The sequence below is a fragment of the Trachemys scripta genome, chromosome 7 (assembly GCF_013100865.1).
Source record: "Trachemys scripta elegans isolate TJP31775 chromosome 7, CAS_Tse_1.0, whole genome shotgun sequence".
NCBI lineage: Eukaryota > Metazoa > Chordata > Testudines > Emydidae > Trachemys > Trachemys scripta.
This window is the reverse complement of record NC_048304.1, coordinates 43,620,768-43,647,460: the sequence shown is the minus strand read 5'-3', so window position 1 is coordinate 43,647,460 and position 26,693 is coordinate 43,620,768. Positions and strand designations below refer to the sequence as shown.

Below are 26,693 nucleotides of genomic sequence, written 5' to 3'. Positions count from 1 at the left end.
GACCGCAGCGGAGCCGAGAGGCGGATTGTGACTGGGGTTGGCTTTGGTGTCCTACGGGGGTCGGCCCGCTGAGGCTGGTGCAGTTGTTCAGGCAGTTGGCTAGGACAGCTCCCTGCCGGAGGCTCACGGGAGATGGGGCGGAGCAAGGCTGCGCTGCTTCCGGCCAGCTCAGCGTCTATCCTCCGGACTCGGACCCACTCCTTCACCGCTGCTGGTGGAGTGTCGACGCGGGCTAAGCGGTCCGGCAGGGAGGCAGCCGCCCGCAAGATCTCGCCTCCCTCCTCCGAGGCCGGTGCCGCTGAAACCTCCGCTGCCTCCACCTCACGGGCCGGGGCCGACTTTGGCTCTCAGGACGCGCCTGAAGTTTCCCCTTCGCAGGCTGAGCGCGTCTCCGAGGCCTGCGCTTCTCAGGGCGGGGCGGGCAATTCCGAGGAGAGCAGCGAGAGCGGGGAGGCAGCCGGCGGCGCGACTTCCGTCGCTAGCACCATGCTGGACGTATTCGGCTCCATCCCCACCCAGATGGTAAGGGGGTCCCCAACTCCACAGGGAGCACCGCGGGCTGGATAATAAAACCAACCGGGCCAGTGCTCCGGGGCATCAATCTCCCTCTCCTGGCGTTGGTGCTGCCTAGCTCGGTTTCCATATCCAGCGCCACACTGTTCTATTGGCCTCGTACTGTGCAAGGGTTCTGTGCTGTAAACAACAGTACAGATCAGCTATTTTTCGTTACGACATGGTAATTAAGTAGTCAGTGCTTCTGTGTACAGTAAGAATGCTGTCCACACTTTTGTGGCTGAGTTACTGCACAGCTGCAGTTACTGGGGATTTCCTGACTTGAAGTCTAACTGCTCACTTTTTTGTAGTATTCATCATCTTAACTTAAAGTGAATGACATTAAGTGCAATGCCTACAACACTCCTCCACAAAAAGTAGCTAGTCTAAAATATCTGGACAGGGGTGAAAAGGGTGAGATATAGTAGTTCATTAAACCATTTAAAAGTTCTATAGTGACAACTGCTACAGCATCTACAGCAATGCAAACAGACTACTTCTGTCCAAGATGTTTGTGGCTATGGTATACCTAGCTGGGATGCAAGAATTAAAGCAAGCATGTTTCATCAGTTGACAATTGTTCTTTTGAAATCTGTGGCCTTTGACTTTCTAATAGTCTTTTTCATGATGCTCCCCATCTTTTCTTCCCACCCAAAAGTTAGAACCATAGCTTGAAATATTGATTTTTGTTTTTTTTACAGCAACATTTTGTAACCTCACCAAGTATTCTGGATATTAATGTAGACAGAATACTATTCTCTCCAAGATAAGAGTATCTGGAATGCAGAAGATAGGATATGGTGCTGGATTCCAAATGCACATGTGCTTAATTTCACATATCAGTCACTGTTCGACATATTTGAGAGCGTGCAATTACTGTTTTTTTTTTCTGGTGAAGTGGGGTTACAATGTACAAGGAGGAAAATATACCAACATGCCAATTAAATTACACACACCAGTCTTGCTATGTTCATTTCTTCACCAATAATTGTGTGCACTTATCTGCTGCTTATGACGTAAGCTTCCTATGCAAATTAAATTTAATTAAGAATGAGGAAGCATGGTCCTTTGCTCTAAGCAGAGAGCTGGGCATTCTAGTACTGGCTCTGCCATAGATTGCATGAGACCTTCAGCAAGATAACCCGTTTCCCAGTTTTATAAAACAGGGGAAATATTGAATCAACACAAGGTGATTCTTTGCAAAGGGCTATAAAAATGCAAAGTGTGTGACTCTGTAGAAAGGTGCATAAAAATGCAATAAATTAAACTTATTTTCTGCAATTTTAAATGCAACCTCCTCCTTATTAACTGTGATGTGACTTTGGGAGCCTGTGCAGATGTCCCTAACTCTTAATGAAAGCCCAGAGTGGAGTTCCTGCTTTTTTGTGTTATCATTGGAGCTGTAGGAGACACGAGGCTGGAAATTTAAAATTTTTACAGCATAAAACCAAGATTTTTTTTTTAAAGAATATACAAGAAAACATTCTAGTCTTAAGCATTTGTTTTGTATTCCACATTACTCACTACAAAGTCAGGGCACGCATAGGCACAAGCTCTATCTTTGTGCTACTTGATCGTGACAGAGGCTGGAAGAATTGTTTACTTGTTGGTGTAGATGGTTGGGTAATAACTTTTAACCATTCCCCCCCACAGGACTACAAGGGTCAAAAACTAGCAGAACAGATTTTTCAAGGGATCATTCTTGTTTCTGCGGTAAGTATAATGGAGCTATAGTTAAAGCTGTTTTAGACATCCTTTAAAAATAAACTGATTATGGTCTGAAATCTTCTTAGATTTTTAAAGCTTGAAGCAAATCAGCCAGACTGTCTTTGAATGAGACTTTAAACTAGTGGCTTGGGGTGGGGAGTTACACTTCGTCTATGATCAAAATACAATTAGACTGCAGTGATATTAGAGCAGGGGTTCTCAGACTGGGGGTCAGGACCCCTCAGGAGGTCATGAGCTGTCAACCTCCACCCCAAACTCTGCTTTGCCTCCAGCATTTATAATGGTGTTATAAATTAAAAACACTTTTGTATATATTTAAGGGGGTCACACTCAGAAATGGGTCACCTTTGGATTCCAGTTTAATTCAATTTCAAATTCCTTATTCCTGAAAAGATGCATAGTTTAGTGGACTACGCACAGGGCAAGAAGCCAAGAACTTTCAAGTTCTAATTGTAGCTCTGACTCTTCTATGTGGCCTTGGGTAAGTCACTTAACCTGTCTGCCTCATTTTTCATAGAGGTGGAGGAGTGTTTGCAACCTGCTTTATAAATGCCATTGAAAAGTCTAAATAGTTAAATACTCAGATACTGAAGGTGTTTCAATATGATCCCTTCGCTATATTCTATAATGCAAAAAAAAAAAATTACATTAAGAGAATATTAAGGATGCAAGGTCAAGCACTCAAGTGAAGAGATGCCAGAATTAAGGCTTCTTTCACACTCCAGATTTTTCCAGAAGCATTTAACAGCTGTGAGTTTCATACACTACAGGACTCCCATCTGCTAGTTAACTTTGTAACTACTGAGAGTGTTGTGCTGCAGGCCTGACAGCTGTTACAAGCTATATACTATATAAAATCACATTGGTTAGAACTAGGGCTGTTAAGCAATTAAAAAAACAAACAGATTAATTAGGCAATTAAAAAAATTAACCACGATTAATCACACTGTTAAACAATAGAATACCATTTATTTAAATATTTTGGATGTTTTCTAAATTAATATTGATTTCATTTACAACAGAACAGTGTACAGCATTCACTTTATATTACAAATATTTGTGCTATAAAAATAGTATTTTTCAGTTCACCTCATACAATCTCTTTATCACGAAAGTTGAACTTACAAATGTAGAATTATGTACAAAAAAATTGCATTAAAAAATAAAAATGTAAAACTAAGAGTTTAAAGTCCACTCAGTCTTACTACTTGTTCAGTCAGGCACTCAGCCAAACATGTTTGTTTACATTTATGGGAGATAATGCTGCCTGCTTCTTGTTTACGTCACCTGAAAGTGAGAACAGGTGTTCACATGGCACTGTTGTAGCTGGCATTGCAAGATATTTAAGGGCTAGATACGTTAAAGATTCATATGTCCCTTCATGCTTCAACCACCATTCCAGGGGACATGCATCCATGCTAATAAGGGGTTCTGCTTGAGAATGATCCAAAGCAGTGCAGACCGACGCATGTTCACTTTAATCATCTGAGTCAGATGCCACCAGCAGAAGGCTGATTTTCTTTTTTTGTGGTTCGGGTTCTGTAGTTTCCGCATCAGAGTGTTGCTCTTTTAAGACATCTGAAACATGCTCCACAGCTTGTCCCTCAAGTTTTGGAAGGTGCTTCAGATTCTTAAACCGTAGGTCAAGTGCTGTAGCTATCCTTAGAAATCTCACATTGGTACCTTCTTTGCATTTTGTCAAAACTGCAGTGAAAGTATTCTTAAAAAAAACATGTGCTGGGTCATCATCCGAGACTGCTATAACATGAAATACCTGGTAGAATGCAGGTAAAACATAGCAGGAGATAACAGTTCTCCCCCAAGGAGTTCAGTCACAAATTTAATTAACACATTATTTTTTAATGTGTGTCATCAGCATGGAAGCATGTCCTCTGGAATGGTACCTAAAGCATGAAGAGGCATACAAATGTTTAGCATGTCTGGCATGTAAATACCTTGCAATGGTGGCTACCACACTCAGGTGACATAGTAAATAAGAAGCCAGCAGCATTATCTCCCGTAAATGTAAACAAACTTGTTTGTCTTAGAGACTGGCTGAACAAGAAGTAGGACTCAGTGGACTTGTAGACTAACGTTTTACATTGTTTTATTTTTGAGTGCAGTTAGGTAACAAACAAAAAAATCTACATTTGTAAGTTGCACTTTCACGATAAAGCGATTGTATGAGGTGAATTAAAAAATATTTTACAGTGGAAATATTTCTAATAAATTGAGCATTGTACACTTTGTATTCGGTGTTGTAATTGAAATCAATATATTTGAAAATGTAGAAAAACATCCAAAATATTTAATACATTTCAATTGGTATTCTACTATTTAACAGTGCAATTAAAACTGCAATTAAACACTAATTTTTTTAATTGCAATTTTTTTCAGTTAATCGCATGAGTTAACTGCGATTATTCTACAGTCCTAGTTAGAACCCCGACAGCATAACATTTCTGGGGATCATACAACACACACCCTTCTGAGAGAAGGGTCCATTAAGTACATAGTATATTATTTAGAAATTATTCTTAAAGTAAAGGTATAGTCAAAATATAGATTGAAAATATATAAGTAGCTCGAGAAATTCCAGTTATGGAGTCAGGAAATTCATGTTGAGGTTCCAAAAAAACAACTTCCTGTCTGCTCTATGCAGAGGCCATATCGTCCCTTCTAGTAAAAGCCACAGAACTAAAATATCCAAAGCAAAAACAGTATATATCAGACAAGCCAGCTTAGTGTCCAGTGTAAACTGCAGGCTCAAACCTGCACCAATTCATTTTCATTAAACATAGTGCTGTTGTACCTCCCCTACATTTTATTTATCTATTCTCACATGAAGCCAAGTACGCCTTCTCCATAACGATTAGACACTAATTCATCATAAAAGCTGTTCCTTATCCTCTATATTTAAGTAAAATATTTTATTCTCATCCTGTTCTGCTTATGCCTATTCATTAGAAAAGTAGCTCCACATAAAAATTGTATTTCAGACTTTACCATACTGAAGAAACATCTAATTTTACTGTTATATTCATGAAGTTACTCTTAATTCACATAAAGACTATTCATATATAATAACTTAGTCCAACTATCCCAACACTGATCTCAAACTACAGATACTCATTGGGTGTGTGTCAAACTAAGATTAAGGATTGTGTTGGAATTATAATAAGTTTCCCAACTTGTTAACATTTAGTGGTTTTGTAACTTATGTAATTGATTTTCCCTGTTTATGGGATTTTTTCAGAATTAACTGAAATCATTTTTGGTCTGGAAATGCTCATTAGGTTATTTTATTAAAATTGGTATTGCTTCTTCTAGGTAATTGGTTTTATCTATGGCTATATCGCTGAACAGTTTGGTTGGACTGTCTATATAGTTATGGCTGGGTTTGCTTTATCGTGCCTGGTAAGACAATTACTTATGATTACTAAATTTCTACATGATTACTAAAAATACTAATGGAGTTTCCAAAACTAAGTTGCCTGTTCATCAAATGCTGTTTTTACCTGAAACAGTGCTTAAATACAGGACTACTAGCATTGACTAGATGAGCATAATACAAACAGATGCAATAGAAACTTTACATTATGCACTAATGCACTTTCCTTCTGACCTCTCTGTTCTTCTAATCCTGTACCTCCACTTAGCTTAGCCAATGTACCTTGTTTCTTATAGTCCAGTTCTGGTCCTAAGAGACTGATGTAAACAGGGACTCCAGTATAGAAGACTTCTATTGGTAATCTACGTCACTAAATCAGATGTTCTCTTCAATCCAGTAGACCTTCATCTTAAGTAATATTTTGATAATAAATCAGCCCTTGTTCAGCTGATACTGCAAGTCCACATAATGAAGGCTGTGTAGTAGTAACAGTCCTAATTACATGCTAGATGAAGTTGGGGTTAGTGAGTTATATAATTAAACTTTTTCTTCCTTTACAGCTAACACTCCCTCCATGGCCTATGTACCGCCGCAATCCTCTGAAATGGCTACCTGTCCAAGAGTCGGGAACAGAGGATAAGAAGCCAGCAGAGAGAAAACTGAAAAGGCATACTAAAAGTTGAAGAATATGAACCCTCATGATGTAACATTGGAGAATTTTGCTTCATTAAAGGTTTCTATGATATTCTCAGTATGACACCCCTTCTTTTCTTAGTACTTTAGAGATTTTGCTACTGTTAATATACCAGGATCCATCTCAAGGAACAGTACATTTGGGGTTGAGGAAAAACATGCAGATTGCCTCTAGCAAAATTTTGCTAGGCTTTGCTGTGAAAGCAAAATGGGAAGTAAACATTAAATGAGTTTAAATTAAAAATGAATTTCAGGGTGCACTTAGGCAAGTTCTATGTTCTTGTAAGCTCTGCAGTTTAGTATTTCACTTGTAAGTAACACTGCCTGTAAAGTAATCAGTCTATTTAAGAAAACTGAGGAAATAGCTTGAATTAAAATATTGGTATCAGTAAAACATTTCAGCTGAAGTAGCTGTGGTGTATTTAACAAAGGTATCGAGTATAAAATAACCAGCTGATTTAGTTATGCGTATTGCATTTGCAAGTTCATGGCTGCTCAAAATTTTCAAATTTAAGTATACATATTACATAGAATTCAGGGACAAGTTTTGATTCCTGTGTAAAGCTGGGGAATTAAGTCTTTCTGGTCCTTGTGAGTGAACTGCCTTCTCCCTTTTTATGGAGAATCAGTCCTTTTTTAATGTGATTTGGATGTGTATGTATGAATGTACACAAGTAAAATATGCCTACATCTAGTATCTAATGTGGCAAGAATGAGGTAATGTGAACTAGGCCTTTAGGAAGACTTTATCTAAGAGAATTTCAGTTGCAGCAAAGCTAACATGGAGTTGTGAATAGGGCAGATATAGATAATGAACCGTTGTTTGGTGGTAAGGAGAGTTTAAAAGCAAAGACTAGTTTTATTTGTGAATTCAAGCAATTTAAGTAGTTGGTCACATAGAAATAAAGCATAACAGTATGAGAAGTCCTAAGATTTTGTTGTTTTTTGTTACTGAAACATAGCAACTTTGCAGGGTTGCTTTATAATTTATTAAATTCCTTAGCCTTTTGGAATTATCACTTTGATTGAGAGTACTCTGTTCTAAATGCATCAACTGTGTAATGGTGCAGAGTGGAATGGCTACACTACAGAATAGCTTAGGAGAGGAAATGAATACCAACACAACAAACTGGTGGGACTACTTGCTTAGCAAAATGTAAATATCCAATGTTAGGGGGCTTATTCCTTCACCCTCTCACATGAACAGAGAGCAACAATACCCAAAGTCCAAAGGTGCAAACAATTTGATGTTTATTGGGGTGAACTTCCAGCAAGCATGATTCCAGTTTCCTTCCTTCATGTCCCCCTTCCCAGCTCTGACACCACAGAATTTTGCCTATGTCCCTGTTCCCATTTTCCCCCCCTTAACAAAACATGATCCCAATTCCCCCACCTCCTATTCCCATCCCTCCCCTTCCTTCCTGATTGACTGCAGACTATATAGTAAAACTTGTTTTGCTTAGCTATACCTTAACCAATCATTTTACTGAAATTTAACTAACCAATCCTAACACATTATAACATGGTTATTTAACCAATTATATTCCACGACCTTAATTGGTTTACATCCAACAAAATTAATTATACAGCAGACAAACTATCTCAGAACCAGACAGCAATTATATAGACAAACAGGGAAGTGAAGACTACAGTGATAAAATAATACAGAAATGAGGATTTCACATTCCAGCTATTGATAAGTGAGTTCTTGCCAGACAGGATGCTATCAAACTAAGTTTCCTTTTGCATCTTCTAGGCTCTTCCCTTTCTCTGGAGGTGATAGATGGATCCTGATATTCTTAATAGCCCAATAGCACCTTATTTCGATGTGACCTTAGACTGTCACAATAAGTGAAGGCCCTTAGACAGACAGTGATTTTGATTCTCTTTTATACCTCTATAACTAGGTAAGTGATAAGAATACACCTAAATTCTTAAAGTATAGGCCTTTGCAGACAGGTCTGAATATCTATATCCTAAACACTCCACCCCTTTTCTTTTTCTTTTGGGATCCTCCTGCCCAGGTATCCTTGGAAAAGCATAGGACATATGGTGACATTTCCTGATAGGGCCAGGCATCAAGGTGGAAGCTGTTGATATTCCATTTGTCCCACTGCCTCTTGTGTAGCATAGTGCCCTGCACCTTCTCGTATGGGCATACCACACCTATTCCAATTAGTGTTCCAGACTTCCCATGATAGTGGGCCCGAGAAGGTTGGGTCCGGGTTGTCTAGTAGAGCTGGAACGGGAGGACACTAAGGAAGGAAACTAGAATCATGCTTGCTGGAAGTTCACCCCAATAAACATCAAATTGTTTGCACCTTTGGACTTTGGGTATTGTTGCTCTCTGTTCATGCGAAAAGGACCAGGGAAGTGAGAAGGTGAAGGAATAAGCCCCTTAACATCCAAATTGGCATTTGGCCAGGGTGCTGCCTCTTCTCTTGTGATCTTTAGTGTGCACTCTTGATGTTCAAATCATCTTTTGTACCAACACTCCAATCTTTGCTTATTAAAAGTGATTTTGCTCCTCGTAGCTTGAAGGTGAACTATAAACTAGACATGCCCAGAACAGTGGGACTGAGGGAGATGCAGAAGCTGCAATGGATGTGGAGAACTGAGTTGAGCCTCCTCCCATTTTGTGAAGTCACCTACTCTAATGCACTTTGTGCTGATGATGGGCACTATTATTCTGCAGCATTTCTCTACATGAGCTATTCTGTAGGATAGAATATCTACTAAGCGTATTAAGGAAACGGGACATTTTGTAGACTTACTGAAGGTGGTTTTATTTTACAAAATTCAGATATCCTTGACTTAATTATCCCTTTAAAAATCAAAGATTTACAAACCTTCAAAACACTGATGGTGCAAAACACATTCTGTCATCAAACATTAGAACATAACAAAAGTATACAAAAAACTTACTATAAGACAAGTTGACAGATGAAATGGTACATTAAATAGACCAATTTATCTGAATGTACCTAGTCTTTCTTTAGTCATTATTCCATTCCTTTTAGGAATGAGTATTTGCATTTGTTTTGGTTGGAGAAAACAAAATTCTAATCTAAACCTTGAACATGAGCTCTAAAGATGCCCAAAGGCTCAGAGTAAGGAGTCCATTTTTTTTTTTACTGCATCTTAAACAGTTTAAATTTTAAACCATTTCTAGAAACTGCAGTGAGTTTTTGCAGCTACAGAAATCACAATCAGCTCTCCATGCCAAACTGAGCTTTAGGTCTTAACTTCAGTACATTATAATTCTAATAATCTCACATTATAGGTTTAGCAAATGTTCCCAGTCACTTAGTGGTATAGTAAAAGACACAGTATGACTAAAACAGAAATTATAACTAGATCTTATATTAGTTTACATACAGAATTTAGTACGTACTTTCTAGAAACAATTTCATACTCATAAAACACTCATTCAGTGAGACCAAAAGGCAAGTAGTGTAAAGTAAAAATCCAAATTAACATAAAATTTTTCTTCTGTAGAAAAAGTAAGTCTTTCACATTTTAATATAAAAACATTACTAGTACTAATGCTGTAACAAAGATGTGCTGCTGTGCACAGGCAAATAAGCATTCCACTCTGTCAAGACCAGTTTACCTCTTTACCCAGATATGAAAAATCCATGGGTAAATATAAGTACCACAAAATTAGTCTATACAGAATATGGAGATAATTCAGTCTACCAGACAACCTCTAAAAATAGGTCCTTGCTGCTTTTCTCTAACAGCTCTAAGGGAAGAAAGGTCCAGTTAAGTCACCTGGTCAAAACTTAACATTTTCTTCAAGAAACTTCAGATGGCGAGCCTTCACACTGTAATTTGTGTACTTCTCTCTCATGTGCTCCCGTAAGTGCAACTATTGAGCATAAAAGAAAGTCAGCTGTTTTTTAATCAGAGACATGAATGCTGCTACCTGATAGACTTACATTGAGGATACCAAAGCACCTTTAAATAAAAACGTCACATGAAAAGTTTGACCAATGAAAAGGGGGCGCTGATAACATTTAAACACAATCATAGTGTTGACTCAAATAAAGAGCATATTCCAAAGTGCCACAGGTCAAAAGGAATTCCAGAATTAAAAGGTGTGAAATTTAAAACAACTTGGATTTTTGATTAAACTTGTCTACATAAAGAACAGGAGTACTTGTGGCACCTTAGAGACTAACAAATTTATTAGAGCATAAGCTTTCGTGGACTACACGCAAGTACTCCTATTCTTTTTGAGGATACAGACTAACACGGCTGCTACTCTGAAACTTGTCTACATAATAATTTGTAGCCAAGGTTTGCATGGAAACAGCTAAAGATCTCTTAAGATTTAATCTACATTAATTAGGAAGATGAAAAAAAACGGTTACTCACCTTCTCATAACTCTTGTTCTTAGATGTGGTGTTCATGTCCATTCCAATCAGGTGTGTGCATGCTGCGTGCGTGCCGGAATATATTTCCCTTAGCAGTGTCTGTAGGGTCAGCCCAGGCACCCCCAGGAGTTGTGCCTTCAGGGCGCCCAATATAGGGCCCTGCCGACCCGCCACTCCCTTAGTTCCTTCTTGCCAGCTACTCCGACAGAGGGGTAGGAGGGTAGGTATTAGAATGGACATGAACACCGCATCTCGAAGAACAGTTACGAGAAGGTGAGTAATTGTTTTTTCTTCTTTGACTGCTTGTTCATGTCCATTCCAATCAGGTGACTCACAAGCCTAAGTTCAGAAGGTGGGGTCAGTGTCTTCCACTGATTGGAGCCCTGCTCATCCGAAGGCCACATCGGCTCTGGCCTGCTGGGTAATCGCATAGTGCGTTGTGTAAGTGAGTATAGAGAACCATGTTGCTGCTCTGCAGATTTCCTGGGTGGGAACCTGCACCAGGAATGCTACTGAGGAGGCCTGAGCCCTGGTGGAGTGCACTGTGATTGAAGGAGCGGGCACCTTTGCCAAGTTGTAGCACTCCCAAATGCATGATGTGATCCATGGCGAGATATGTTAGGAGGAGACAGAAAGACCTTTCATTCTGTCCACCACTGCCACGAATAACTGGATGGACCTTCAGAATGGTTTTGGTCTCTCAATGTAGAAGGCCAGCACTCTGTGGACATGCAATGAGTGAAGCCTTAGCCCCCTGGTGCTGGAAAGTGGTTTAGGAAGAAAACAGGGAGGAAGATGTCCTGGTTAATGTGAAATGGGGAGACAACCTTTCAGAGAAAAGCCGGGTGAGACCCGAGCTGAACCTTGTCCTTAGGGAATACAATGTAAGGAGGTTAGGGCCCTAACCTCCTAGCTGAGGTTATTGCTACCAGAACCCCACCTTGTATGAGAGAGCGCACGCAGGGAGCAGGTCACCAAGGGCTCAAATGGTGATCCCATAAGCCTGGAAAGGACCAGATTGCGGTCCCAAGCCGGCATAGCCTGTTGAGACATTAAGGAAACGGCTGATTTACAAAGACTAAGCAGCCCTCTGCGCGTGGGTGGAAGGTGGAGATGGTGGCCAAGTGAACCCTTATTGACGACATAGACAGACCTTGCTGCTTAAGATGGAGAAGATAGTCCAGTATAAGTGCACCGAGGCGAGCGTTAGGGATGGGAGGTGCTCTGACCAGATTGAAAATCTCTTCCACTTGACAAGGAGGTAGCTCCTGTCGAAGGTTTTCTGCTGCCAAGGAGAACTTGTCTGACTTGATCAGAGCAGGAAAGCTCCACTGAGACCAGGGGCTTTGTGTTCTGAGACCTCCCAAATGTGCCCCCCCAGCCCAAGTCTGACGCGTCTGTCAGTAACGAAAAGGATGGTAGAGGGCTGGTGAAGGGGACACCTGCACCTACTACCTTTGGGTCGAGCCACCACAGGAGGGAGTCGAGTACCGGGTGAGGCAGGGTTATAATCCTGTCCAAACTCCCGGACTGGCAGATACACTGACGCTAGCCATAACTGAAGATGCAAGCCGCCATGTGTCCCAGAAGTGTCAGGCAATTCCTTGCTGTAGTGGTGGGGAACTACTTGAGACCCCATATGTCGTCGCCCAGGGACCAAAACCTGGCTTGTGTCTAGTCCAGCACTGCCCCTACAAACTCTATCCTCTGAACAGGGGACAGCGTTGATTCTCCTTTGTTTAGGAGACCCAGTTCATCGAACGTCATTCTTATGAAAGACCTGTGTCGCCACTTGAGACCTGGAGCAGCCCTTAATCAGCCAGTCGTCGAGGTATGGGAACAACGGTTCCCTGTACCTGCCTCTTTCACAGGAATGCCACCACAACTACCATGCACTTGGTGAACACTTGAGAAGCAGCTGACAGGCCAAATGGGAGGACAGTAAACTGATAGTGGTGGTTATTGTAAACTGAGGTATTTTCTGTGGGACGGAATTATTGCTATGTGAAACTATGCGTCCTTCAAGTCGAGGGCAGTATACCAGTCTCCTGGATCCATTATCCCCTCACTGGAGGCCAAAGAGACCACGCGGAACTTGAGCTTCTTCACGAATTTGTTGAGTTCTCACACGTCTAGGATCGGCCTGAGCCCACCCTTGGCTTTCGGTATTAGAAAATACCAGGCGTAGAAACCCTTGCCCCTTTGCTCTTGAGGAACCTCTTCCATTGCCCCTAGAGAGAGGCGCGAATGCATCTCCTGAATAAGGATTTGCTTGTGAGAGGAGTCCCTGAAGAGGGACAGGGAAGGGGGTTGGAAGGGCACAGAACTGGATGGAGTATCCCCTCTCTACTGTGCAGAGTACCAAGTGGTCCGAAGTGATATTTGACCATGCAAGATAGAAAGGGGATAGTTGGAACTAAAAGTTAAGTCGGGGTAGATCCAGTTGTTGCACTGGTGCGCCGTCCTCGACGATACCCTCAAAAGGCTGGTCTGGGGCTGGGAGGTGTGTTGGGCTTGCCAGATTCCTGGCCGGAGGACAGGTGCTATCGTCTTCTGCCACTCCTATTTCTCCTTCGAGGAGCGTCCTGCCAGTTCTGTGGTTGGTAGAACTGTGAGAGGCCGCAGCCAGAAGTGGCTGCGCTGAGTGGCGGGAGTGTGGAGGCCCAAGACCTGAGGGTGGCCCTTGAGTCCTTTAGACTGGAGTCTTTTATCCGTTTTATCAGAAAATAGGGCCAAACCCTCGAAGGGGAGGTCCTCGATGGTTTGTTGGACCTTGTAGGGGAGACCAGAGACATGCAACCAGGAACTCCTCATTGCAACCCCTGTGGCCATTGTGCAGGCGGCTGCATCTGCCGCATCCAATGCGGCTTGTAGAGAAGCTCAGGAAATCAGTTTTTCTTCCTCCACCAATGCCGAGAACTCTGCACGAGAGACCTGCCAGCAAACTCGGCCATCACACCGCAGGTGTTGTGCAAGTATCTGCTAATGATGACCTGCTGGTTTGATATGCAGAGCTGCAGCCCCCAGCTTCCTCCCAAAAAGATCTATTCTTTTAGTGTCCCTATTTTTAGGGGAGGGGCCTGGTAGCCCTGGCGCTCACACTGGTTTGCTGCATCAACCACTAGGGAATCGGGATGTGGGTGGGTATAGAGGTGCTCATATCCCTTTTAAGGGACAAAGTCCCACCTCTCGTTTCTCTTGGCTGTAGGGGGCACAGATGCTGGGGTCTGCCACAAGGTCTTTGTGGTCTCGGTAATAGTCTTTATTAATGGCAAGGCAATACGAGAGGGGGCAAGGATGTCAACCATTAGGTCAGCATCCTCTACCACCTCCTCTGCCTGGATGCCCAGGTTCTGGGCCACTGGCCACAGAAGCTGTTGCAGGACCCTGTTGTCCTCCAAGGACGGGGCTGTCCAAGTCCCAGCCACGGTTTCATCTGGGGAGGAGGAGGAAGAGGAGGAAAGTCCTGGCAATGGGCCCTGCTCACTCCCCTCAGCGCCCAGGTGGTCATGCAGCTAAGAGGTCTGTAGCCTGCGGTGCCTGGATCATCGGTGCCGGTGCTGAAGTTGCCAATGCCAGTGGTGCCAAGGTCGGAAGAGTCGGTGCCGACGCTGTCAACAGTGCTTGTGGAGGGATGAAGGACGCCAAAGACACCGATGCGGACCTGGACCTTGACCCTTGGATTTGTCCCTGGCTCTAATGACACACCCAGGGTGTCTAGAAGGGCCACTGAGTCAAGGGTTGCCACTATGGTGGCCACGGCACCAGATAGGGCTGGCGGTCACGGCGGGACGTAGAACTTCTGGTCCTATCGGAGTGGTAGAATTCTGCCTCCGACTCCTCAGTCAGAGGAGGACCACCATAGAGGAGCGGTACTCCACGGTGCCGGGGAGTGGTGCTGAGAAACGGGACCGGTGCGGCTCCCCCACGTGGGTGGACCATGCCGGGGAGAGGCGAGATGGAGATTGGTACGCCATCATTGTCAGCTTGCCCTTTGATGGGAACGGGGGCCGGCCAGTCACAGGCAACTTGTCTCTCCTCTGCAGGGAGGACGGCACCATGAGGCGCATAAGGTCTGAGACGCCTCGAATGCCTCTGGCGTTGAGGGGAGCTGGAGCTGTCCGCCATGTCCAGCTGGAGAGCAATGAGGGTTCGGACTCAACTGTACCCTGGGGCGGAGGAGCCGAGGTGACGTTGCCCATTGGGTCTCCCTGCCGCAGGCTTCTTGGGCTTGGAGGGGGAAGAGTGACCCATCTCTGGCCTTTTTTTTCTGGGGCACTGAGGACTGAGACTGGTGCCTGACAGAACACGGTCTATGGGCAGAGCCGTAGCGGTGCCGTGACTCCTTGGGGTCCTTCCTCAGTACCAGCTCGTGCACTGTCAGCGCCGGAGCACTGCACATCGATGAGGAGGTGCTGGGCGTGGGTTCTGCTGACCCCGGGTCAGATTGTGGTCTGAGTGCCACCTCCATTAGAAGAATCTTGAGTCTTTGATCTCGGTCCTTCAAGGTGCTAGGGCAGAACCCTTTGCAAATTCTGCACTTCTCCTTCCGGTGGCTCTCCCCGAGGCACTGCAGACAGGAAGAGTGTGGGTCGCTCTTAGGCATAAACTTTCCACAGTCCTCAGAGCTTGAACCCTGAAGACCAAGGCATACCCCAGAACCGGGGAAGCGGTGTTGGGGGGGAACCCCCAAAAGAAATCTTAAGAGCTACTAGAACTATGAACTATTAACTGACTACTTACATTAGAAGCTATAAACACGAAGAATGGACACTGCCCAAACGCGCTCGCAAAGCAAGAGCAACAGTTTGTTCCAGCTAGTCGTCACCGGCGGCAAGAAGGAAATACGGGGTGGTAGGTTAACAGGGCCCTATATTGGGTGCCATGAGGCACAACTCCAGGGGGCACCCAGGCCAACCGGATGCTGCTAAGGGAAAAATCTTCCAGCTGGTGTGTACGCGGCACGCACACACCTGATTGGAATTGACATGAACAAGCACTGAAAGAAGAAGGATCGGTTTCTGCCTTTGGATACATGTTCAAATACATATGCACAACTTCCAGTGAAGTCTGAAGACAGAATTTGGGCATTCAAAGTTGAACGCGTAATGAAGATATGCTAATAGATTAATGTCAAAAGTAGGCAAATCTCTTGTACCTTTTCCAAATTGGAAGATAAGGGTATATGGCATTGCTATCAACTTCCGAGTAGGATCAAAGAATTCAAGGCTGCTCCCCTTCTTACATTCTGAGTCAATTACATTGCATACCATGGTAATTCGTGTAGTTAATATACATGAGTATGATACTGATTCTGCAAACAATTAAGCATGTGCTTAAGTCTTTGCAGGATCAGGGCCTATATCATTACATCAGATCAGTTTCTCAAGATATAAAAATGAAAACAATGCTCATTAAACCTTTGTGTGGAAGAAAAAAAAGAAGCAAATACAGTTGACTACAGTATGTAGGAAAGACACTCACCTCTCTCTTCAGTTCATCATCTTCCTCCATGATGTCATATACTTTCTCTAGAAGTTTCACTCCCAGCCCTTGCACCACATCAGACCTCAAAATTTCAACCATTCTTCTAATCTTTTCAGGACCAGATAAAACATCTAAAAAAATAATACAATTAACTATTTTTGCACTGACAATATTAACAGTCATCTTATACGTACTAGAAGTACTTAGAGTGGTTGGTACCAGCAAAGGCCTGGGAGGTGGTTTAGGATTGTGGAATAGGCACATCAGCTGCATGTCTCTGATCAGCAGAAATACAATTAAATAGGTCAGTCATCAGAAGGTGACTACTAGGCCTCTATGCAGGTGCAAGGTTCATACAGATTCAGTTTGCAAAATCAGGTCTTGGAGGGTCAGAGTTTCAGACTCAGAAAGACATCGCTGTATTAGTGTATACTCTGATTATGTTGGGAAGGTTCTTTGTAGTCATAATGGTAGAAACATTTTTTTCTAATTAAGTTGATGTTCTGAAAATAATTGTGTGGCAAAGGGTGGATTCTACAACAATTTTCACAGCCATACAATATACAGAACCTTAATAGAGAGGTAAAAAACAACAACACTTCAATCACTTTACATTTGAAAAACAAAAACGAATGTAAAAGTTCAGTAAGTATTGTATTTATACATAGGACAGAATAGCACAGGCTGCAGTATAGTCTCCCACCAGTGTGCCTCGACCTTTCAATCCTTCATTTCTCTGCTTAAACTGCAAACAAGGGATCCCACTTATGAATGTAGTTTTATGATAATGGAAGGTCGGCACCAGGAACAAAACAGAAAGTGCCAAAACTTTACTTTGGACACTGAAATCATCCAAAATTAATATGGCTGTCACTACTGACAGAGGCCAGATTTAAGCCAATGATTCAAGGCTGAAAGATATCATATCCTATTAGCACCCTAAATCCCCTTTCTGCATTAACATGTGAAAGTAAAGGACTTGATCTAACCAGAAGAGATTTCAATTTAAGAAAATTTAAGCCACTGCACTTCCACCAGCACCTTCAGATTGGTTATATATTTCCAGTACCAGCAGCTGTAAAATACCTGAGCAGATCACCACGCTATTATAAATTTTAAAGTGCAGCTATGTGAGAAAAATTGACTATGTAAAAAGGCACTTCCTTACTGACCAAAATTTGCTCCCTGTACATTCACAGAGTCACGTCCGCGGACCACAGAGACAAAAGCTTTCAGTACATTTTACTCCTGTTATCTTCGCAGAACCGCCATAACTAAGGGAGAGTTATCTTGATTCAATTCTGCTTTCTCAATCACCAGAAGAGAATCAACTAGAATCCTTGTTACTTACAACACATGAGCCAGGAAGAACAGTTTGAGACTTTCAGATTCCAAGCTGATTTTTTTCCATCCAGCTTTTGACTTGCAAACTGAGCTCGAGCTCTGGGACCCTGCAAGGGGTGGTGAGGAAAGAGGATGAACCCAGAACCTGGGCTCCAGTCCAAGCCAGAACATCTACACTGCAATTTTTAGCCCTGCAACACGAGCCTGGGCCACCCACAGCCATGTCACAGATCTTTTATTCCAGTGCACAGTTACTCTGAAAGTCAAAAACAAACCTTAAGATGCCATTTTTAGAGTAGCATTTCAGAATATGACCACTCTTGTGAAGGCTGAATTTCAAAAGTTGATTTACCTGCATTGTTGCAAAATTAGAGTACTACTTGTAGCTGCAAAATAAGGACCCCATTCTGTGATGGGATCTCTGCAAGTGACTCCTGCATCTGCACAAAGCCCCAGGTTTTTAGATGCTGAGTTGAGTCCCATTTAAAGATTAAGCCTTAAAGGTGATCTGCAAAGCTTTACAGCAACTAAATTATTTGGAAGTTTTAAAGTTGTATTTTAAGACATTGGTATCTACAATTTTTTATGATTTTAGATCTTAAATGGTTATTTTAGACCTTCATAGTGTCGGTCACATATTGATAGATTACCTCATGGACCACCTTCTCTTCCATTCACAATTAGATGGAGCACCTCCCCTCCAACTGTCAAACAAACATCATCCCTGTGGCAACTACAGCAATTACTTAAGTGGAAAAGTGATATTAAAAATGTAATTAATTTTAGCCGCTTTCACGTGATTAACAGAGGAAAGGAGAACAGCCCCATGTAACTAGCCAGCTTCCTGTGGACCACAAGCAAGTGCTCTGCAAACCACTGGTGGTCCACAGACCACAGTATAATAACCACTATTTTAAAGCATTAACAGAGCTACAGACCTGAAGGAAATTCTTCAAATTTGAATTTCTCTGGTTCATTAGATACTTTTCCATGTAGGATCAGAGTGTCTCTGTATTTCCTATGAAGCTTGAACTCTGATGCAGGGGTTAGGGTTGAAGGGTGTTCACAGTTCTCTTTAGAATCCATTTTCAGTGTCTGAGTCATTAGCTGTACTAAATCATTCATTTCATTTGTATTGCTTTTTCTAGAAAAGGAAAAAAAATCTAATTCAATCCCAATCTCCATTTTGCAGTTAATGAAGACTTTCCATAATCTTGTGATCTAAGCAGGCCCTGTTATGTACTCTGTTAAATTCTTGTTGCTATGCAGATCCATTGGTGGTGGTAGCAATGCAACAAGGCCTCAGAGCTTTTAGCATCATTTCATATAACTTCTGCACCAAGCAGGTCTTAACAACAAAGTTTAAGAACCCAGCCAGCCACCAACATCCAATCTACACTAGCATTACCACCACTGGAAGTACAGTGGAGGACCATTTTAAGAAAGATGCCAAATGTAGACAAGATCCTAGATAAATACTTCAGCTGAGCCCACAATGTCAGGAAAACCATGTTAGCAACTTTCCAAGTAATAGTTCTCAGTGCTTCCTGACACATTAGCTCCTCTCCTTGATGCTGGAAGATCAATTTCCTGGAAAGCATTCATGCCAGCACTTAGAGGCATAGCAGCCACACATAAAGAAGTTAAACACAGTAGATAAAGAACTGTGTGTCACAAAAGAGCAACAAACAAAAGGTATCTGATTCATTTACTGTGCAGCTCATCATAACACCACTATGCATCATCGTTGGAAACACATTTCTACACACAGTTTTCCACATCAAGTTAAAGCACAATAAGGTACTTATTTGCAGTGTCAGTGACTACTGAATGTCTGTATGCAAGTAAGAAAACACTTACCCGTCCTTGGAATCTCCATCTGACTTATCTGTGGAGCTTGTGGAAGAGCTTAGCTCGTCATCAGACAGACAATGGATTAATTTTTTTTTCTGTTATAGATGACAAAAAAAGAATTATTTTGTAGAATTAGACATTTTATTCAATCAATAGTTTGTACTATAAGCATGGATTCTTTGAAGTATGTGACAAAATAAGCTTCAACAAGCACATTTTTACAATTTAACTTTATAAGTAAATACAAGGGGCTTTTAAGTATTAAGTCCAAGAGTCAAAAGTAGATAGTTAAAGCACATACACCATCATCATATGCTCATTTAACTACCGTTAAACCTCACCTGTGCTATTTCAACCTACACTGAATGCTTTGCCAAGTGTGTTATAGAGTCGGACAATTTGTGCCATGTTTAAGTCTAGGACCATGTGTAATTCCACTGGAAAATTTATGATAGAAAGGTAAAGCAGGTGTCATTTGATTTTAAAAAAAATCTACAGAATCATAATTTCAGTGGTGTCACCCTCTGTGGCATGGTGTGTGTGTGTGTGTGTGGGGGGGGGGGAATTCACCCCCCACCCCACTGTCTCCCAGTCCCAGGTCCTCCAGTTGGTGAAAATGTTGATAGTACAATGTTGTTGGAAATTGGTCAAGTTGGATATTATTCAAAATCCCTTTCTCCCATGAATACGATACCAAACATGACAAACCTAGAACAATTATGCAGATACATATTAGAGAAAATATTTAAAATCAACATTTTTAAAATTATACTTTAACTTTATGAGGGCTGCATGTTTGATATGCCTGTCTTAAACTGTGGCCCTTGACTAACTGTACTGTGTTACCAGTTAATGCTCAGAACATGATATCCCCTATTAATGTTTTTAAATGTTAGATTACTATAAATGAAGGGAGCGCTTCAAGTTGATTTGCTATCATTGGCAAAAAAAGCGGTTCACTGGTATTGATTATCAGCTTTATTATGCCAAAATACTTGTAATGAAGCATTGCTTAAGATGTCAGCATTCAGCTAGAAATTACTGGAATCCACCCGTGAATAGTATGCATACAGTTAAGTATCATTAATTACAATCCCAAAGTAATTATTACAAAATCCTTGTTTTTACTTTGGTCTTGATCAACTAGCAGCTGAATCTTTGGAGAATACCACCATGGAGGATGTGGTTAAACAACTCTTGGTGGTGTTGCCAGTTTCCTTCTGTGCACTTGGTTCAGATGAAGGCCTAGGACACGAAAACAGAGCAATGAAAGTCATTGGTGGGGGTGGGGAAGAGAGCAGGTAGTTGGTGGTCATAACACAGCATCTAAATGCTTTTTCCTGGATTTTCCTAACAACTCCAGAACACTTACGCATGGCTGGGATGGACTTCCCCAGAAATAACCAAGCTCCATCTAAACTCATTAGGTGCTGTTATATGCCAAGCAGGGACAATTTTAAAGCTACAGGATGAGCTTACTGGCAACCTATTTGCATATGACACTCCAGAGCTCATTAATATCATGACAAAAATCAGTCTTCAGTGATGAGATAGCTGAAGATGTCAGTCCAATGGATACTTTGGGTCATGACTTGTATGAAGCCTGCAAAACCCAAAGAATTATCCAAGGCTCCATTAATCTATGGGCTCCAATCAAGAACAGACTAAAGCTGTGCTCAAATGCAAAGAGAGTCAGAGTGAAGACGGCAGAGACTATTCTAGAGCTAACCGTAGGGTCATTGTTCACTCATCTCCTGGTTATGTCCAGATCTCAGCATATTGTTGATTTACATGAGTGTTTGGGAAAGTACTCTAAGAAAGTACAATCAATGTTCAAATGTGATGGAACAATGCACGTGTATCAGGTGATAAGCAAACTAATGCACATCTTGCATAGTCTTCCTAAAAACAGGACCTACTGACAATATGACAACCAATACCTTATGCCAGCAGACCCCTTTGAGTATAACAATCATAGATGGTATGGCTGAGGTACAAGCTCTTGAAAAACCAGAAACTTAACACTTGCCGAGATTTGGCTGAACACTTCATTATGAGGTTACAGAGTAAATATTAGAACTATGATGAAATCCACCTTGTGTTTGACATATACACAGGAATCAATTAAAAATACTACCAGAAAGAAGTGGCTCCATGGCACTGCACCTATCCGATACCACAGTGGTTCTCAAACTGTGGGTCGGGACCCCAAAGTGGGTTGTGACTCCATTTTAATGGGGTTGCCAGGGCTGGCTTAGACTTGCTGGGGCCCAGGGTCAAAGCCCAAGCTCGAGGGCTTCAGTCCTGGGCAGCAGGGCTCAGGTTACAGGTCCCCTTCCTGGGGCTGAAGCCCTTGGGCTTTGGCCACCCCGGCCGGGGAAGATGGGGCGAGTGGGCAAAGCCAAAGCCCCGTCAGGTGGCGGGGCTTGGGCAGGCTCAGGCTTCGATCCTCCCCCTGCTGGGGTCCCGTCATAATTTTTGTTGTCAGAAGGGGGTCGCGGTGCAATGAAGTTTGAGAATCCCTGCGATACAAAAATCATTGACTCCATGAACATCTCCAATGTCATAATGAAGAAGCTACTGTCTCATACTCACATGAAGTATGAATTAACCACATACCCTGCAGGAAAAGCACTCATGCGAAGAACTACTGAGACAATTTCATCATTGCATGGTATAATGAAGCTGCTGCCTCACACTGTTCAGTGGAGTTTCTTCTTAGTTACCATAAGGAAGCCAACACTAAAATTATCTTGCATATCATCAATGCCGCGGGGAGAGGTGCTACTAAACTCCGCATTTTGGCATTAGACAGATGTTCCAGAGCTCTGAGAGACACTACCGAAGACTTCCTCAAGATTCTGCTGGGGAACAGAATTGTTGTATATCCCTCAGAGACGTGTTCCTATCACTTGGACCATTAAAAGCCACTGCACAGCAAGATTTCCATGTCCTTTCAGGATATGACACTATTGTATTTGGTTCAGCCTCTGAAGACTCTCTCCTCACTCTGAAGGTGCTTGGAACGGCTGATACAGTCACTGATGAGGTCATAAATGCACTGGACACATTCATATGGCGAGCTTACCATTTGAAGACCAACATTATGACACTTTCAGAGCTACACTGGTGGCTGTTTTGCAAGAAACAGAGAAAAACTGCCATTGACCTGGTGTGCATTTATACCTCCTGGCAAGAGGGCAAATTACACTGGTCTACAATTTTTGAGAAGTCATCTGCTTCAGAGATAAAATGTGCTGAATTCAAATATGACAATAGAAACAGTAGCCAATCAGTTGTTTTAAGATATTTAAGTTTTTATATTTTATGTCTATGTATATTGTACAGATAGTAGAGTTTTAATCAAAAATTGTAAACCTAGGTCTTTTCATGTGTTTATGGTTGCTTTACATGATAATATTTCACCTGTCCTGTTTATGTAACACTTTAAAAATCAGCAAAAGGGTTATATAAATAAAATTTATTATGAAACAAAAAGGCAAAAAACTATTCTGGACATAGTTTAGTCCTATTCAGTGTCTACTCGGCGCTTCTTGGCTTGTCTCTTGTATTCATTAAATGGAGCATCTCTTGTCACTGTCCAGCAATAGTCTGCAAGCATTGATGGGCTCCATTTGCCCTGATAACGTTTCTCCATTGTTGCAATGTCCTGGTGAAATCGCTTGCCGTGCTCGTCGCTCACTGCTCCGCAGTTCGGTGGAAAAAAATCTAGAAGAGTGCAAAAAATGTATCTTTAGTGACATGTTGCAACCAAGGCTTTTGTATGCCTTGAGGAGGTTTTCCACCAACAACCTGTAGTTGTCTGCCTTGTTGTTTCCGAGAAAATTTATTGCCACTAACTGGAAGGCTTTCCATGCCATCTTTTCCTTGCCACGCAGTGCATGGTCAAATGCATCATCTCGAAGAAGGTCACGAATCTGAGGACCAACAAAGACACCTTCCTTTATCTTAGCTTCACTTAACCTTGGAAATTTTCCACGGAGGTACTTGAAAGCTGCTTGTGTTTTGTCAATGGCCTTGACAAAGTTCTTCATCAGACCCAGCTTGATGTGTAAGGGTGGTAACAAAATCTTCTTTGATTCAACAAGTGGTGGATGCGGAACACTTTTCCTCCCAGGCTCCAATGACTGTCGGAGTGGCCAATCTTTCTTGATGTAGTGGGAATCTCTTCCACGACTATCCCATTCGCAGAGAAAACAGCAGTACTTTGTGTATCCAGTCTGCAGACCAAGCAAGAGAGCAACAACCTTCAAATCGCCACAAAGCTGCCACTGATGTTGGTCATAGTTTAGGCACCTCAAAAGTTGTTTCATGTTGTCATAGGTTTCCTTCATATGGACTGCATGACCAACTGGAATTGATGGCAAAACATTGCCATTATGCAGTAAAACAGCTTTAAGACTCGTCTTCGATGAATCAATGAACAGTCTCCATTCATCTGGATCGTGAACGATACTGAGGGCTGCCATCACACCATTGATGTTGTTGCAGGCTACAAGATCACCTTCCATGAAGAAGAATGGGACAAGATCCTTTTGACGGTCACGGAACATGGAAACCCTAACATCACCTGCCAGGAGATTCCACTGCTGTAGTCTGGAGCCCAACAGCTCTGCCTTACTCTTGGGTAGTTCCAAATCCCTGACAAGGTCATTCAGTTCACCTTGTGTTATGAGGTGTGGTTCAGAGGAGGAGGATGGGAGAAAATGTGGGTCCTGTGACATTGATGGTTCAGGACCAGAAGTTTCATCCTCTTCCTCGTCTGACTCAAATGAGAATGATTCTGGTGCATCAGGAACCGGCAATCCTTCTCCGTGGGGTACTGGGCATTTAGCTGATGGAATGTTTGGATAATGCACAGTCCACTTGTTCTTCTTTGACACACCTTTCCCAACTGGAGGCACCATGCAGAAGTAACAATTGCTGGTATGATTTGTTGGCTCTCTCCAAATCATTGGCACTGCAAAAGGCAGATTTCCTTTTCCTGTTCAACCACTGGTGAAGATTTGTTGCACAAGTGTTGCAGCATATGTGTGGGGCCCACCTCTTGTCCTGATCTCCAATTTTGCAGCCAAAATAAAGGTAATAGGCTTTCTTAACCATAGAGGTTATACTGCGCTTTTGTGATGCAAAAGTCACTTCACCACAAACATAGCAGAAGTTATCTGCAATGTTCACACAAGTACGAGGCATCTCTGCTCACTTTGGCTAAACAGAAATGTGTCCCTTTGCAAAATCAAACATTGACAAATAAGAGAGCAAGACACTGTATGATTTCTAGAGCTGATATAGGGCAATTTGTTCAGCAGAGTTATGTAAGCTTCGTTATGACTGCATCATCCATGACTTCTAGGAATAATATGATGCAATTCATATCATGTATGACGCAATACCAGCTTCAGATTGCATCATTCATTGTTTTGCCTAAAAAGCAAGTACTGTCCAAACCCAGTCATAGATTTATTCATAGATCCAGTCAAAGATGTATTTTAGTCATTTCTGGTTTAAATTGAGATCCCTTCCCTTTATAACTCACTTATCTTCCGCCATTCCCAAGTCAAGGGTCGTATATACTGACCCAATAGCGTATCTTGAAAACTAGAGCCAATCAACAATTTTAAGCATCATTTTCGTTCTCAGTGACCCAGAATTAGTAAAGTTTGACTACATTTATTTCAGAAGCATTTTGGCTGTAGAGCAGTGTTATCAAGCAATGGAGTGGTTCCAAGATGTTCAAACACACCCAAAACTACATTCCCCTACTGGGCATGGATGAGTCTTGGAAGACGGACTGATCACAGCAGTTCTGTGAAATACCATGCGATCCTAAATCCATCCTTCAGCTAATCAAATGCTTGTGTGCAAAAACCAGATGCTCACCACCCTGCAAATGTTTGGCCAGCACCCTGCCTTGTAGAGATGTGCTAATGTGGCACAGAAGATGGTCAGTGTGACAGCAGGTCTAGAATTGGTGCCCTAGACAGAGATGACACTGATGATGACTTCAGTGAATAAATGTTTTCAGTCCTACACACCAAGGATAACTTCCCTACGATCGACAAAGGTCAATGTCTTCAATGCATCTGTGAGTTAAAGTATAATAAAAAAAAAGTTGATTTTAAAATATTTTCTCAAATATTTATCTACTTAATTGTTCTAGGTTTGTCATGCTTGTTACCACTTTGTTTGTGGGAGAAAGGGCTTTTAAATGATATCCAACTCAACCCACTTCCAATGATACAGTACTATCAACATTTCATCCACCAGAGAACCTGGACCAGGAAGCCAGGGCAGAGAATAGAGAGTTCCTCTGCCATACTGCAAAGGGCGACACCACTGAAATTATGACTTCGTAGATTTTTACTAATCAGATGACACCTCCCTTACTTCTCCATCAGTATCTTGCCCATGGAATGAGATTTTTCTACATTATGCTCATTATGTTGGTCAATTCTCAGTTAATGACTTACTAATGACTACAATATTTTAAAGAACCATTGTTCTTAGACTACAATGTATCAGTCTTTATAAAAATAAACTGTAAATATATAAATACTTTGAAATCTATTTTTCTATTTATTCTCCAATGTCCCCCAAAATTTTCCATGGTGCGTCAAACCACTCTCCATTTGGCCCTCTCAAATTTTGTGTGTTCAATCCTGAGGACAGCATGCAAAAAACTGCACATCACTAGCATATGTAAATATAATTTATATGCACTAAACCCATCTGTCCTTGATTTGTGTGCGCAGATGGGGTTTTTGCATGTAGTACTTATTTGCACAGACACTAGCATGCAAAAAGACTGTACCTGCAAATGGTTGGGGTGAGGAGAGTTACATGAACAAACAGAAGTCACACTATGAAAATCTGGCACTTAAGTATCTTTGTTGGACCTCTTTCAAGTTTAGAAGCGTGCCTTTAAAGAAACTTCTACTTTGTGTAGTAAAATACATTTGTGATCTTACTAAAGCTATATATGAATTATGCAATGAAGATGTTAATGAAAATTAATCACTTCCATTGTAAAAAGTTTGAGAATTTGATTTAACAATTACTACTTTTGTCAGCACATAACTTTATGCATTAGCCAATAGGACTACAAATTGAGAAATAATCTTCAAATCCCAGTAAACAAACAATATTAAGTATTCCAAGTAACCAACTGGCTTGAAAATGATTGTTGGAAGATTGTTTTATTGATATTTGATTTTCAGTGTGCCCACTCAAATGGCAGTTTTTT

General features: G+C 41.9%; 2 protein-coding genes across 9 annotated transcripts in view; one reads left to right on the top strand and one right to left on the bottom strand.

Moving 5' to 3' along the window:
- The first annotated feature begins 13 nt into the window (after nucleotides 1-13).
- On the top strand, nucleotides 14-18,360 carry SPCS1 (signal peptidase complex subunit 1). Of its 3 annotated transcripts, XR_004646601.1 has the most exons (5): nucleotides 130-522; nucleotides 2,206-2,265; nucleotides 5,611-5,697; nucleotides 6,232-6,404; nucleotides 17,431-18,360. XR_004646601.1 is itself a non-coding variant. In XM_034777128.1 (4 exons), exons 1-4 carry the CDS (start codon nucleotides 133-135, stop codon nucleotides 6,352-6,354), a joined length of 660 nt encoding a protein of 219 aa, XP_034633019.1. In that variant the 5' UTR covers nucleotides 130-132; the 3' UTR covers nucleotides 6,355-6,425. The 3 variants fall into 3 exon arrangements, 2 of the variants coding, with proteins under 2 accessions (XP_034633020.1, XP_034633019.1); XM_034777128.1 differs by lacking the exon at nucleotides 17,431-18,360 and having other exon boundaries at nucleotides 6,232-6,425; XM_034777129.1 differs by lacking the exons at nucleotides 5,611-5,697; nucleotides 17,431-18,360 and having other exon boundaries at nucleotides 14-522; nucleotides 6,232-6,425.
- Nucleotides 8,714-26,693, bottom strand: part of NEK4 (NIMA related kinase 4) — a 40,487-nt gene continuing 22,507 nt past the window's right edge. For 2 of the 6 annotated variants that reach the window (XM_034777118.1, XM_034777119.1), the window contains 4 exons: nucleotides 19,436-19,524; nucleotides 18,514-18,719; nucleotides 16,229-16,362; nucleotides 8,717-10,235 (listed from right to left, as the gene is read on the bottom strand). In XM_034777118.1, coding sequence (XP_034633009.1) covers nucleotides 10,143-10,235; nucleotides 16,229-16,362; nucleotides 18,514-18,719; nucleotides 19,436-19,524 — 522 coding nt within the window. In that variant the 3' untranslated portion in view covers nucleotides 8,717-10,142. Of the gene's footprint in view, nucleotides 10,236-16,228; nucleotides 16,363-17,582; nucleotides 17,683-18,513; nucleotides 18,720-19,435; nucleotides 19,525-26,693 lie in introns of all 6 variants that reach the window. The other 4 variants (XR_004646600.1, XM_034777120.1, XM_034777117.1 and 1 more) reach the window with 4 other exon arrangements.